General features: G+C 32.2%; 1 protein-coding gene across 1 annotated transcript; it reads right to left on the bottom strand.

Moving 5' to 3' along the window:
• Positions 1 to 8428: 8428 nt before the first annotated feature.
• LOC146939564 (Eukaryotic aspartyl protease family protein) lies at positions 8429 to 10235 on the bottom strand. The gene is made up of 2 exons (XM_085753176.1): positions 10210 to 10235; positions 8429 to 10172 (listed from the first exon to the last, which is right to left on the bottom strand). The coding sequence occupies exon 2, from the start codon at positions 10153 to 10155 to the stop codon at positions 8782 to 8784; it is 1374 nt and encodes a 457-aa protein (XP_085609302.1). The 5' UTR covers positions 10156 to 10172; positions 10210 to 10235; the 3' UTR covers positions 8429 to 8781.
• Between the last annotated feature and the right edge of the window lie 3857 nt (positions 10236 to 14092).

The following is a 14092-nucleotide window of genomic DNA, read 5'->3' as shown; positions in this document are numbered from 1 at the left end:
TTGAAATTAGTGGTCAATGTTGACAAAATGGAGATGGGATATAAAGAGAAAATTTGGAGATTGTAGAAGAGATGGTTGAATTTTGGCTACTATAACGAATTTTATGGGGAAACACATCTCTCCCATGTTTGCAGGGAGAGCTTGACCGTGCCACTGCCATGCAAAAATGCAATGGTAGATAAACTTAGAAGCACATGTTAGTCGATTAATTAGAAAAACAATAAATAAGTTAACAATTGAAAAAAAACAAATAAAATGAAATGAAAGTTACATTTTATCACAATCATTTCTCATCAGTAGAAAGAGAGACATTCTTTTTCGTGTGCATTTTTTTAAATATTTTATTTATTATAAGACATGAATGATGTATTTTTTTTTTTTTTTGGAAATAATATATGCATGGTTGGTTGATTATTATATACATGTCATTGACAATACGTTGTGGTAATTACAACTTCAAAATTTGTCATATACAACTTTAGACACAATTTTGTAACTTCACAACACTTTTTCTCAGCTTTGTACTTTTTTAAAAAAGTTTTATTCCAATTTTGTCTTGGCCTCCCTAAGTTAAAAGTTAGGCTCATCCCTTCTTTTTGCTCTATAAGTTGCCTTGGATACGAAGGTACTAATGATTTTCACATTAAAAGGAGAGCAACTTTTACTTATTATTGTAAACCAATGTATCTACACAAAAAAGCGAAGATTACTTTCTCGAGGTAAGTAAAATTTATTTAAGAGGTTGAACTCTTTCATTGTATGTTATTTCATACGCATTGGACATTGTTCAAGCTTGTGATCAAATGTTTAAGAGATCTAGTTAATCATTTTTCATTTGTATCACACCATGTTGTTCAAGCTACTTTTACTTGGTTATAGCTATATTATGTATTTATACTCCTAAAAAAAACTCATTTTATGATATTTTTCGATATTAAAAAGGGGTGTTTATATAGATCTAATCTAAATGTGGACCTTAATTACTATTGTCAGTAAATTTTAATAAAAATATGATTAAGTTCTATCTAAAATATGAGTAAAATTCTAAATACTCTTCTCAAATTAGTGATGGTAAAAATTATTTAAAGCTGATTTGATGAAGTTGAATAAATTTGACTGAGTTTATTGACCGATAGTGATCGTGGTGTTAGAGAAGAGTATTGCAAATTGCAATGTGAACAAAATTCAAAGTGAGATAGAATCAATCCATTTATAAAATAAAAATACTAGAACAATATAAAAATGGAAGAATGTCAACTATAAAACTTAGGTCATCAAAAGAGTATCAAAAGGAGAGAAGAGACTTTATCAATTTTTTTCACCTATTGTCGATCGTTACTTTGGCTCTTATAGCATGTCAAGGGAATATTTTATGTTCTTTCATCTCATCAGCTCCTTCACATGTCATGTTGGAACATGTGTGGAAATTGAGTTAAAAGACTAAACACAAATTCCCATGTTGGGTAGAACTAGTGTTGTGTGAATTGAAAAAAGTGGAAGTCTCACATCGGATGGAACACACACATTAGTAGTGTTTATATAGTGGGGGTGTACCTCTAATTAATGGGGGGTACATAAGCACTAGAGAAAAAATATATATTGATATATATTTTATTATTTGGAAATGATAAATTAAATAATTAATTTAATCATTATTAGAAAGTGCTTTCTTAGTCCCCAAGTTTTGCTAAAATATTTTGGTACATAATATGATATATTTTTGTACTAAATTTAATATATTTTAGTACTCAATTAAGATATTTTTGTACTAGATCTAATATGTGAATTACTTAATCGCAAAGTAATATGTTACTTGTTCCCAAAGTTTCTCATATTACTTGTTCCCAAAGTTTCTCACTTATTAGTTGTGAATTTTCTCTATAAATAGAGAGCTCACACCGTGCATTCCACACACCGAAAAGAATTTCATTGAGTTGTCGGGAATTCTTTTCTTCTCTTCTCCCTCCGACTTGTGTTAACAAGTTTCTTCTGCTTCTACTCCTTTCTGTCCCTTTCGGTTTCAAATAGAGCGGTTATGTACCGTATCGAGTGGATTCGATCAATCGATTGAACCATATTTTAAGAGTGTTCTTAAGATCATAGTCCCTTTTTCGGTTTAATGTCCCTTCGGAATTAAGAGTGGTCTTAAGTTCATAGTCCCTTTCGATAATATAAGTCCCTTCGGAATAAAGAGTACTATTAAGATCATAGTCCCTTTCGTAATAATAATGTCCCGTCGGAATTATGAATGATCTTAACAGTATATAAATTATTTAAATATTTTTCTATTTGAGGAGAAATGGTGGTATCACCATATTTTGAGTGGTCGTAGTACCATATTGAAAGTTTGGAGAACTTAAAAGTTAGAATGGTGGAAACACCATATTTGAGTGGTCTTAGCACCATATAGAATGGTAATAATACCATATTAAATTGGTTTCAGTATTAATGAGTGGTCTTAGTACCATATTTGAAGGTGTAATTCTCGAACGGTTTTCTACAGTGCAGTAGTTAACCGCACAGTTGTAGCTGGGCTTGTTTTATCCTGGAGGCGGCGTGGTTGATAGTCTACCTTGCACAATTTTGGGTAGTGCCACGAAACGTCTTAAAGAGAGCGACCTGGTCGTGACTCAACCTAGTAACAACTTCGGTAGATAATAGAATTTGGAAATCCAAATACAACAGTTTGGAAATCCAAAAACAACATGTCATGTGTCCATTAAATTCCTCAAATTCGATTATTGACATCTCCTTGTCTAGATTATCTTTTGCATTCATAACATTGACATAATAATTATGCTAAGTTGCTGGTGTGTATCATATTGTAGGATTGAAGTTAAGCCTACATGTCATTCTAGGAATGGGGCTGGATTTAATCAACAAAGTTGATAGACTTAATTTATTCATTAATTAGTGTATTATGTTGGTTTAGTTAGTTTAATGTGCATTTCATTATGTTATGTTTTAGAATAGTGATGCTCTAGAGCTTTAAATTAGAGGACTATTGTATCTAAACTATCGTTTACTTATTTTTGCATTTATTTTAGTTACATCACATAATTGACTAATTGAGTGTCTTTTTCAACCCACCATAGAAGGCAGGGATAAATTTTTAATGATACTCAGGTGATTTTTAATGAATTTCCTTATTGAAGAAATTAAGATACATATAACTGTAGTACTTTTTTTCTGCGATGTTTTTTATCTTTTGAAAAATTTACTGTAATGTGTCTAGATCTATGTAAACTATGAGAGAATATAAAAAATATCTTTGGTGTTCGTGAACCCCATGACTTGTTGTAGTACCAACTAAACCAAAAAAAGAAAAAAAGATCCCGTTATCTCATAAGGCTTGTCTGGCTCTAGCACAACAAATTACCAACTAAAGGCTAAAGCAGTAGGATGATAGAAAGGAAAGGCATAATGAGAAATGGAAAATTAATTGATCAAGTTCAACACAAGCTGGCTTGCAGTAAAGTAGCAATGCGTGGGCAGCTTAAAGAAGTAATGAATTTGAAACACGAGGCCAAAGACACGGGACCATTCTCATAACTATTATGTGTACAACATTAAACCCCAAAACCACCTACTCTCATATCCATGAATAAATACTCTTCATATCTTTATACTTTAGGATATGCCTAATGCTAACATGTATGAGAGAATGGTATATGGATGATTAAAATAAATTATTTAGATGAGAGAGAATGATTGACTAAGAGGAAGATATGAACAATGTCATCAAAAGCTATGTCACCCAAGTGCTACTCTCCTTCAGAACACACTTCAAAGAACTATAAGGCTGACACAAGGGTCAAGCAATTCAAGTTAGGGGTTTAAGACCTTAAAGTTTTGGATAAAAAGGTTAAAAAAATATACTCTCTCCGTTTCAAAATGAGTGTCGCTTTAGCCAAAAAAATTTGTTTCAAAATGAATGTCGCTTTCAGTTTCCAATGCAATAATAACTTTTTCTTTTCAATTGTACCCTCCAATTAATACTCTGCACACTACTTTCAAAGTATTACTTTTAAAACTAACCAATAGTTAATAAGGATAATTTGGTAAAATAAACCATTCTCTTTCTTTTAATCATTGCATTTCTTAATATGTGTGTAAACACCTAAAACGACACTCATTTTGAAACGGAGGGAGTATCAATTTAGCTATAAATGTATAATATGAGAATTAAATTGTAGATGTTTCTCCAACTTAGTTGGTCAGGATAAGTGTCTCATTTCTTACTTGTTCTAGGTTCAACTCTTAGACTCAACAAAATTGACTTCTTTATTTCAAAAGACCTAATTATAAAATTTGTTTTTATGCCTCTAAACATATTGATTCATCCATGAGGAACTATATATAGTAGTTCTATTTTAAAAGTCGTGTAGTTTTGATGTCAGACTGTACTTATCTTCAGACTAAACTCTAGATTATCAGATTCATTTCCCTTGAGAAACAAATGATTAACACAAACAAAAAAAGTTCTTGAAATATAATGAGGCCTTAGTGTATTAAGCTTATTTTTTATACGGATTAATATATTGTTTAATTGTAGTATATTTATATCAAAATACCCTTAATTTTATTATTTACATTAAATATTATATACATCACTTTCAAGTTTTCATAAGCACACTTATATGTAGTTCCCATGAGCACAACTCAATTGGTTTGGACAATGCATTGTTAAATGCATGAGTCAAAGTTTAAACCCTGAACACCCCATTTATTCACCTTAAAAAATGAATTTTAACCACTAAATTATTTGACCGGAAAAAAAAGTATATGTACGTATATATCAAAGTGATCAACATTTAATAGTTAATTAAAATAATTTTACAAAATTGTTACTCTTTCATTTATTTACAATTTTTCTTCATTTTGTGTGAAAAAAAATTACAACCTAAACCCTCTTGGCATCAACTAAGATAAATATCAATGGCATGTAAGAGCGCCTTCACCCTTTAGAATCAACACTCAAGGACTATGTTCGGTACCTTATGTTTTGCACCGAAGGACTCGACCAAAGAAGTTTAATACAACCAACAAGGAGGTCTAGAAAAAGATAGACCGCATCCAACATAGGACAAACTCTTACATGCATAGGGACTTGACTTGTGGAGCTAAGACTATCTTTGGTCTTCGCTCTCCGTGTCTTCGACGAGTACTCGATCGGCCAAAAAGGCCCCAACTGAAAAAGGGCTTCCATATAAGGCAAAATACATATTATTTCTCCGTACATCATCCATTCATTGTCAATCATGATAGAATATTCGACAGAGACCCCCGAAATTTATGTTTGGGTTTGACTAGGAAAAAGCCCCAAAACCCTCGAAACCCTAAAAAATGGACATTATTTATAGAAGACTATACCATATGCATTCCCCAAATATTAAGTTACCATTAGGGTGGAAATAAGCTAGGCCAGACCGGGCTTTGTAAGGCCTAAGTCTGGCCTATTTCAAAAAGTATAGGCCTGAGTGTGACCTATTATTCGTCATAGGTTCATTTTCAAGGTCTGACCTGACCTTTTTAAAGGTCTGACGAAGTCTGAAGCCTATTTAAAACTAAGGAGAGAATAGTAGACAGAGATCATACCCCAAATTTAGGTTTGAGTTTGACAAGGGGAAAGGTTGCAAACCCTCGAAACCCTAAAAAATGGACATTATTTATAGAAGACTATATCATATGCATTTCCCTAATATTAAGTTACCATTAGGGATGAAAATGGGTTAGGCCGGACCGATCTTTGTAAGGCCTAAGCATGAATTATAGACTTGAGCCTGACCTATTACTTGTCATAGGTTCATTTTCAAGGTTAGACCTGACCTTTTTAAAGATCTGATGAAGTCTGAAAGCCTATTTAAAAGCATATTTTAAACTAAGACCTAACAACACCTATCAAATTACTACTAAATAGGTCAAAACTTATAAACGCCTAAAGCACGTGAATAAGTATGCTACTAAATAACGAAATCTTATGAATGTCTAATCACATTAATATATCTGCTACTAAATAATCAACTCATATGGAGTCTTGAGTTTATATAAAAAACTTTAACAATGTCAATAATGAAAGATATTTTATATTTAAAAAGCTTAATAGGCCGATCTGACAGACTTAATAGGTTTTTTTGTAAGCTTTAGCTTGACCTGTTTAATTAAATATGCTCTATAAAAAGCTTAAGTCTTTCTTATATATTAAACGAGTTCGACCGAGATAGACTTTAAATAGACTAAGTCGTAGACCCCTGTCGGACGATCTGACCTGTTCTCACCCTTAGTTATCATCCATAATTAAGCCAATTAACGAGACCATTGATTTGTGACGTGGCGTCGATGACCTAGACACTAAACTTTTGTTAATTTATGAGACCCTTGATTTGTATTCAAACACAAATCATTTTACATATAACACATTCACTTTTAGACATAATCAATTAATTGACAAAACAAAGTAATTTTACAACATACAGTAATTAAAGGGTTTGCCTAAAAGTAATTTAGACAAAGCACTTACTATTGCTGTGTAAACAATCATCAACCTTTCCATTTTGGTATTCAAAATCTATTTTACCGTTTGAAATTGAAGTTTGAATTCTCCTCGATTAATGCAATTCGCCTTTTCAAGGAAGACGGCAGTGTTTATAACCATGCTTAGGTTAGGGCATCTTTTTTGTGAGCTGTAGATAGCTGTAAAATAAATTATTCATTTCCCTCTACATAAAGAAAAATCTCTTTAGCTTTACTGCTTTCGAATCCAAACATGGCATATGCATTGCATTGCGTTGGGATCAAACTTTCTCGATTGAGGGGTTAAAACCCCGCAAAACCCTCAAAGTGAAAGGGAAGTCTGCTCCACATTTTTATGTCACAGCTGGCTCCAATAAGTACTTCTACCAATGTGACTGTGACGTAACTTCTTTTTCATCATCATTTCATTCTCGCTTTGTTTCTAGTAATCAAATTTTGCCTTTTGAGTTGTGAGGTTTTAGGAGTTCCATGTCCAAAGAGATCATAATTTTTCCATCCTTTTACTCATTCATCCCTAGTTACAAGCATCCATCCTACATGAAATTTGTACGTAAACATAAATACACTCTTTGAACATAAAATAGAGATAAATATACTAGCACAACTTTTTTTGATTTTCTTTAATACATCAATTTCTTATTATGTTTATGTATCAGTTAAATATACAGGTTACTTGATCAAAAAATATATAGTCATTTACTACTATTTTAGAAAATAAAGATGATGTCTAATAGGAAGGACAAATCTACAAGAGTTTTCAAAAAGTTTAAAATAGACAATACCTATCAAATATGATGTTGCAAACAGTGGCGGATCTTGAATTTTTTTTTCCGGGGGTGCCAAATATTTGAAGAATATATATTAAACAGTTTCAAAAATTTTACATTACTGGAAACAGTTGTGGTGGTAAGATTGCCATGATTCATGCATGGGGATGCTGGTTCAAATCCCATCCCCACCAGGACTATTTTTTTTAATTAAATAAGAAAAGTTCGCTTAGAATTATAAAAAGAAGGGCGCCAGGGATCGAACGCGCGACCTAAAACACACTTGGGGGACCGCTTAACCGCTGGACCGGCAATGCATTTGTGAAATAACATGGATAATATGAAATTTATATTAAAACTAGGGGGTGCAGTGGCACCTGAGGGTCCCTGAAGAGATCCGCCACTGGTTGCAAACTTGAGGTGATCAAAACATTTTGCAGCATTCAAAGTTAGCATTTCAAAAAATATCATTCAGTTACTCTTATGTTTCTTTCTTTAGTGAATCCAATTACTCTTATCTTATGTTTTTGCCTCTTGGTGTAATAATCTTACTACTTATTTGCAATTATATTGATGAATGTTACACCATGTTGGAGTAATAGATTAAAGTACCTCTTACTTTTCTTTAATAATATTTTGGTTTTAATAAAAGGGTCATGATAATATGATGAATATTACACCATGTTAAGAATTCTATAAATAAAAAATATTTATTTTAAAATTAATTTTTAATTTTTTGAAAAATAAGTTGGTATAATTTCTAAAACAGAATTTTGGCAATGAGTTCTTTAATATATACTTTGGATTAAATTAATTGAAAACTTTAATTGATGTGCATGCATGACATGCATATTGCATAGCCATTTTTTTGTCGGCATTATGCATAACCGACTTAGAGTGGCAACATTCATAGTATTAGTAGAGTATAGTAATCGAGAAAGAATTTGTAAACACATGCAACTAAATATCTGATCCATTGCAAAATGTAATTAAACATCAAACATTTTTTTTTTGAAGGAATAATTAAACATTAAACATAAAAATTACATTATTTGCACAACATAATAAGGTACAAACAAGAATTTCACATTCATATTCTATATATATATATATAGTAATATTAAAGATTAAAAAAATAGTAACATTAATATTATATTATGATGAATAATATAACCTCTAATCCTCGTATATACATAAATCTCATAAATTCACATTAGTGTACATGGTTAACTAATAATTACTTATACCAGCTTTGACTCATGTTGCTAAACAAATGCCCCACATCTTAGCATCAAACGTAAACTTGTCGTTTACACACGTGTATCATCATGAACCGTTAGATCTCATCATCACTAAGATGATCACTGACCACACAAATCAGATATTTTTTCCCTCCGTACAAAAAAATCAAACCTACTCAACTACTACCGACACACGATAAACCACAATACACCACTCCGTACACAAGCATTACCCTTTTCTACTTCGCTAATCTGCTACAATCAGCCTTACCAAACCCCACCCTACGCCTCACAAGATCAAATTCCACCCATAGATTTTGTTGATGAAAGTTTCCAATAATATTACTTGCAGCACCTAATTTATCTGAACTTCCAATCCCAACACAGTGGACCCCACCACCCACGTCAGCAAGTACTCTTTCTTTTGGAATCACAACCTCCACACCTCTTTCAAATTCAAACACCATCTCACCTATCAGCCGTCCGATCTCAACTGCTTTTACACTGTCAAAACACATGTCAGCTACTCCACCGTACACGTAACCCTTCTTTAATCTGGGCCCCACAGCTCTAACTACTTGAGCCCGCACTTTATCATAAGCTTCACTAACCAAATAAGTAAATTCGGATCCCGAATCAATCATGGTTTGACCTGATCCACCAGCGTCAGCTCGAAAAACTGCCGGTGAGATATTTAATTTCTTACCGGCAATTCTTATCCCGACCATCGGGATAGTGTAAGCCAAGGGGTCAAAGTTCGGCATGCGTTGACGTGAAGAAGTCATCATGCCGACGTACTTAAATCCCTTGGAACTCGGGTTGTTACCGAGATAAAACGATCCGGTTGGAGTAAAACCGGGTCGAGTTTGACGTGGAGGTACACAATAGGAGAATTTAGTAATTTTGGACTGTTTAGCAAAGGATAAACGACCAAGATTCATTCCTAAAATACCCCTAGGGTCAGTAGATTCTGTAGCACATCCCAAGATTAATGGAGGGGTAGAAACGGAACGTGAGAACGTGAATTTTTCTCTGACGAGATTACCCTCAGCATAAGTGCCGTCTGCGTAAAAATAGGAATAGTGGCAGAGACGGTTTTGGTCACAAGAAGTTGGGAGGGTAAAATCGGGAATTCGTGGTTTACAGAGAGGGTGAGTACAAGGGAGGATAGAGAAAGTTGAAGAGAGAGAAGGATCAAAGGAAGGTTTTGGAGGTTGTTTCTTGTGACACTGAATCCATGAAAGTTGGCTACCAGTGTCCAACACCATTGGTTGAGTTTGTGGTGGTGTTCCAATGGGGAGGTTGATGATGAGTGCCATTGAATATTTGAAGGAAAATTTGTAGTTATAAGAAGGTGTTGTTGCTGTTTTGTTTTGTGGGTTGTTGGGTTTTTTTGTTGCTGAAAATAGTTGAGATGTGTATAACATTTTTGAGGTTGTGTCATTGGAGAGAGAGAGTGATGTTAGAGGGAAAGAGAGTGAGAGTGTGTTTGTTTTTGTTTTAGTTGAGTTTGTTTGTTGAGAAGGGTTGATAGAGAAGAAGAGAACAAAGAGAAAGACATACATTTTGTTTTTGTTGTTGTTATTGTTGTTGCAATGTTGGAACAATAACATGGTTGTTTTAAAGAGAGAGTGAGTGTGTTTTTTTGAAGTGGTTAAGGTTATGGTTGTGTTTTTTTGAAGTGGTTAAGGTTATGGTTGTGTTGTGTGGGTTGTGATTTATATAAGGGAAAAAGTGAGTGGAGTGGAATGGGGAGGAAAGAAAAGAGAGGAAGGAAACAAAAGAAGACGCGTTTTGTTCGGTTGGGGGGTGGGGGTGGGGGTGTGGGGTGGATCATATTATTCTTTAGCAAAGACATAACACAGATCTCTACACATCTTGTGATCATACCTTATTCAATTTGGAAGGTGTGTCTTAGTTAATGATTTTGTAATTTCATTTATGTGAATGGCCATGTGTCGTATGATTGTGTCCCTTTCTTCACAGCTTTTGCTACCCTACTTTATTCTAGTTAAAATTATATCGACGGTCCTTTAAGTTTGAACTTTGAATCATAACTTTTATGTCATGAGTAGAGATGAATAATTTTTTAAGATAATTGGACCGATCATGGTTACATTTTTTTCCTATGTGAACCACAATTTTTATTCTACAGTTAGAAATGAACAACTTTCAAATACACATTCATCGTACATTATCAAACTATAGATGAACGATTGGATATTTTAGGTTTGTTGATTTGAAATATTGCTCTAGAACGAATACATTTCTACCAAATATTAGGTACTTTGATTCTTAAGTTTTTAGAATTAGGAATTTAAATTTAAAATTAAGACTAATACATATAAATGATCAAATATAAAGGACCAACATATCCAATATCTCTTTACTTTTTATCTGAACTGCTCTAGATTGTTATTTTTTCATTTATATACATTTCATATGTAAATAGATATCTCTTTAGATTTAAAGTGTGTTTGATTTGCTAAACATTATGTACTGAACATAACAACACAACACAAGACAAAATAAGTGGGACAAAAAGTTGTGATGTGGTTTATTAAGGGACAAAAATTTATGTTTTTATCATGTCTTTTGCCTCCAGTTTATCATGTCTCAAAATAGTTTATAGTTGTTCTGTCTTGTCTTTCATTTTTTAACGGATCAAAGACGCTCTTATAATTCTACATTGAAAGGAGTAAATAAAGTTTTTTTTTTCTTTGAAATTTTAATCATCACTCAAACTATGTCTTTGATTTTTACAATACAATTAGCAATTTAATTCTTGAAATTGCAACAAGTTGAAAAAGGTCATTTTTTTAACCGAAAACAATGACTTCATTTTATCGATAATAAAGTAGTAAATATATGTATGAATATAAAGGTTGAGGGCTGGGTGTTAACGTGGCTACTGTTGCTAAGACATGAACTATCACATTGGCTTTCTTCTTAGAGAACTTAACATGAGAATTGTTAAACTGATAGTTACAATTTCAGGAATGAAATTGCATATAAAACAATTAAATAAATTTGTTGCTAAGACATGAACTATCACATTGACTTTCTTCTTAGAGAACTTAACATGAGAATTGTTAAACTGATAGTTACAATTTCAGGAATGAAATTGCATATAAAACAATTAAATAAATTTAAACTTTAATTTGTAATATGTACGTGTTCTGTTTCAAATGGAAATGTTTCTTGCTTGACATGTTCAGTCTTTTGTCAAATTTCTAAACATTAGAGGAAATATACAATGTATCTACACATGCTTTTTATCAGTTAGCAACGGCGTTGCATTTAATATTGTCTTTGAATAAATCTTTTTTTTTGGCCAAGAGAATAAATCATATATATTTGTTGCTGCATCAATTGCTCATACATGTAAGTGTAATATATAAAATTTGATATGGTTATGTTGTCTATTTTGTGTAGATTAATATATTCTGCTGATGGATTTTTCCTATCACTAAAAGACATATTTTTTTGGTTATATAGTAATAAAATCGTAGACCCTGATCACCCTATTATTGCTTTTACAAAACTCACAAATTTCTTAAATAAATAAATATAATTGTATATAGCAGGTGGAAATTTCAAGAGAGTCGAAGTAATAATAAAATAAAATTATAAAGGAAAAAACTCACAATGAAAAAAATGAGAAGATAAAGCATGTTTAATCAATTTGAAAAAAAATCATTTATTTATTTATTTATTTATTTATTTTATATTAATAGTTTTAAAAACAAATCTCATTTTTTATATTTTAAAGTAAAATAAGGTGAACTTTTTTTGTTTGCTATCCTTTGGTTCATTCGGGATCGGTCGGACCCTAGTAATCTAGAGTTCAGTCGAAAGGTAAGTGAAACTTGACCAATAACTATTTTATCTAAGAATCGAACTCGGGCTCTCTTGAATGATTTGAAAAATAAGGTGAACTTTTATCATTATTGTTTGGGTACATTGAAAATTACCATGTTACATAAAAAAAATTGAGGTCAAAAGTAATTGAGATCAAAGTGATAAGAGACTTGAGACTCTTAAGCAAATGTCACGGGTTTGACCTCTGATTTTTACGCACGGAAAAAATTCCACTAGAAGGGGGAAAATCAATTACCTAACTCGTTATCCAACAGAGATTAATCAATACTAAGCAGAAGTGAAAAGTTCGTACCAATATCACAACAACCCAAAAAAACAACATTCACATTTCCTCAACCAAACGAGACGTCTTTTTATAAAAGGAAAAACTGTGAAGGGTCACACAAGGTTTAAAGTGGACTACAATACATCGAAAAATGGAATGTCGTATACTTGATGTCCGAATAATTTATAAATAAAAATATAAAATTGTAAAATCATATTCAGCCTAAAGTTATTATGTCCTTATCCATAAATTAAGATAATGAGTAGAAGATAGACAAATCACATGGCATGTAAAACAAATAGACTTGTTTTTTTTTACCAAACAATTTTTTTAATTAGTGACATTGACATATACTGCCACATTATTATTTCAGACCTTTGTCCATGGTACAATATATTATGAGGATTATTAAGGATACATTCATTCATTTTGGTTTTAGGTTAAAAAAATGAGAATGAATCCATCTCACATTGTAAAAGTGGAAGCATATATTAGTGCATGCGCGTAGTTATATATACAATATATACATTGTCGTGAAATCCAATGACAATGGGTTAGTAAGATTTTGGTGTAATCTTTAGAGTAGAGAGTGTGATTTGGTTAGGTGCAAGTGGGATATTGTTTGATGTTGTAATGTAGTCAACTACTCTACACAGCTGGTGCCAAGCTTGCAAGAAGAAGAAGAAGAAGCCGTAATAGACCATTTATTTATCATTGGGGATGTTCAAAACTGGTGGAAAATGACATAAATTCGAGTGGTAACCCCACAGCCATAGATTTTTCAATTTGGTCTCTGGTCAAATAAGCGCACGGTCTAGAAAACACCTGTAGTTTCTTACTTTCAAATTTCAATTATTAATCATTTGTTACTTTTTACTCGGTTGGTTACATATATAACATCTCAAACGACTTTAAAGATTTTCGACTGATTTTACAAATCAATACAAATTTTTCAGTGTGTTTTATTCTCACTTTTATGTTTTTTTGAGAAATTTTGTCACGACCCAATTTCAGGTCACGACCATATATGTTTTTTTTTTGGCCTACATCGTTTAATCGAATTTTGATCTTAGTCTTTAAACAAAAGAATGTTCTCGTTTTACTCTTATAATATTATATTCCATTACTTTTGATCCTTAATTTTTACTTGACACTTAAAAATGATGACGTGGTTAGAATCTCATGAATGAACCTCTATCGTTCGTGTAAGTGACTTGACTCGTCAATAAAAAGTTTAAAAAAAGACAATTTCCAAGGGACCAAAATCATTCAAAACCAGGGATAGGGATAAGGACTGAGAATTTTTCGAGAATTTTAAACTATTGGGGATGAAGAACACATGGTAAACAATTTTGTGTTTTATTCTATTTTAATTTGTTATGTTCCAGTTTTTGGGTTGACCA

Source organism: Medicago sativa, chromosome 3, assembly GCF_051527215.1.
Source record: "Medicago sativa cultivar Bolivia chromosome 3, Bolivia_mono, whole genome shotgun sequence".
NCBI classification, from domain to species: domain Eukaryota; kingdom Viridiplantae; phylum Streptophyta; class Magnoliopsida; order Fabales; family Fabaceae; genus Medicago; species Medicago sativa.
This window is presented reverse-complemented; position numbering and strand designations above follow the sequence as displayed.

Excerpts from the sequence above, each read along its gene's own strand:
- LOC146939564 (XM_085753176.1), bottom strand. The coding sequence starts at position 10,155 with ATGTTATTGTTCCAACATTGCAACAACAATAACAACAACAAAAACAAA.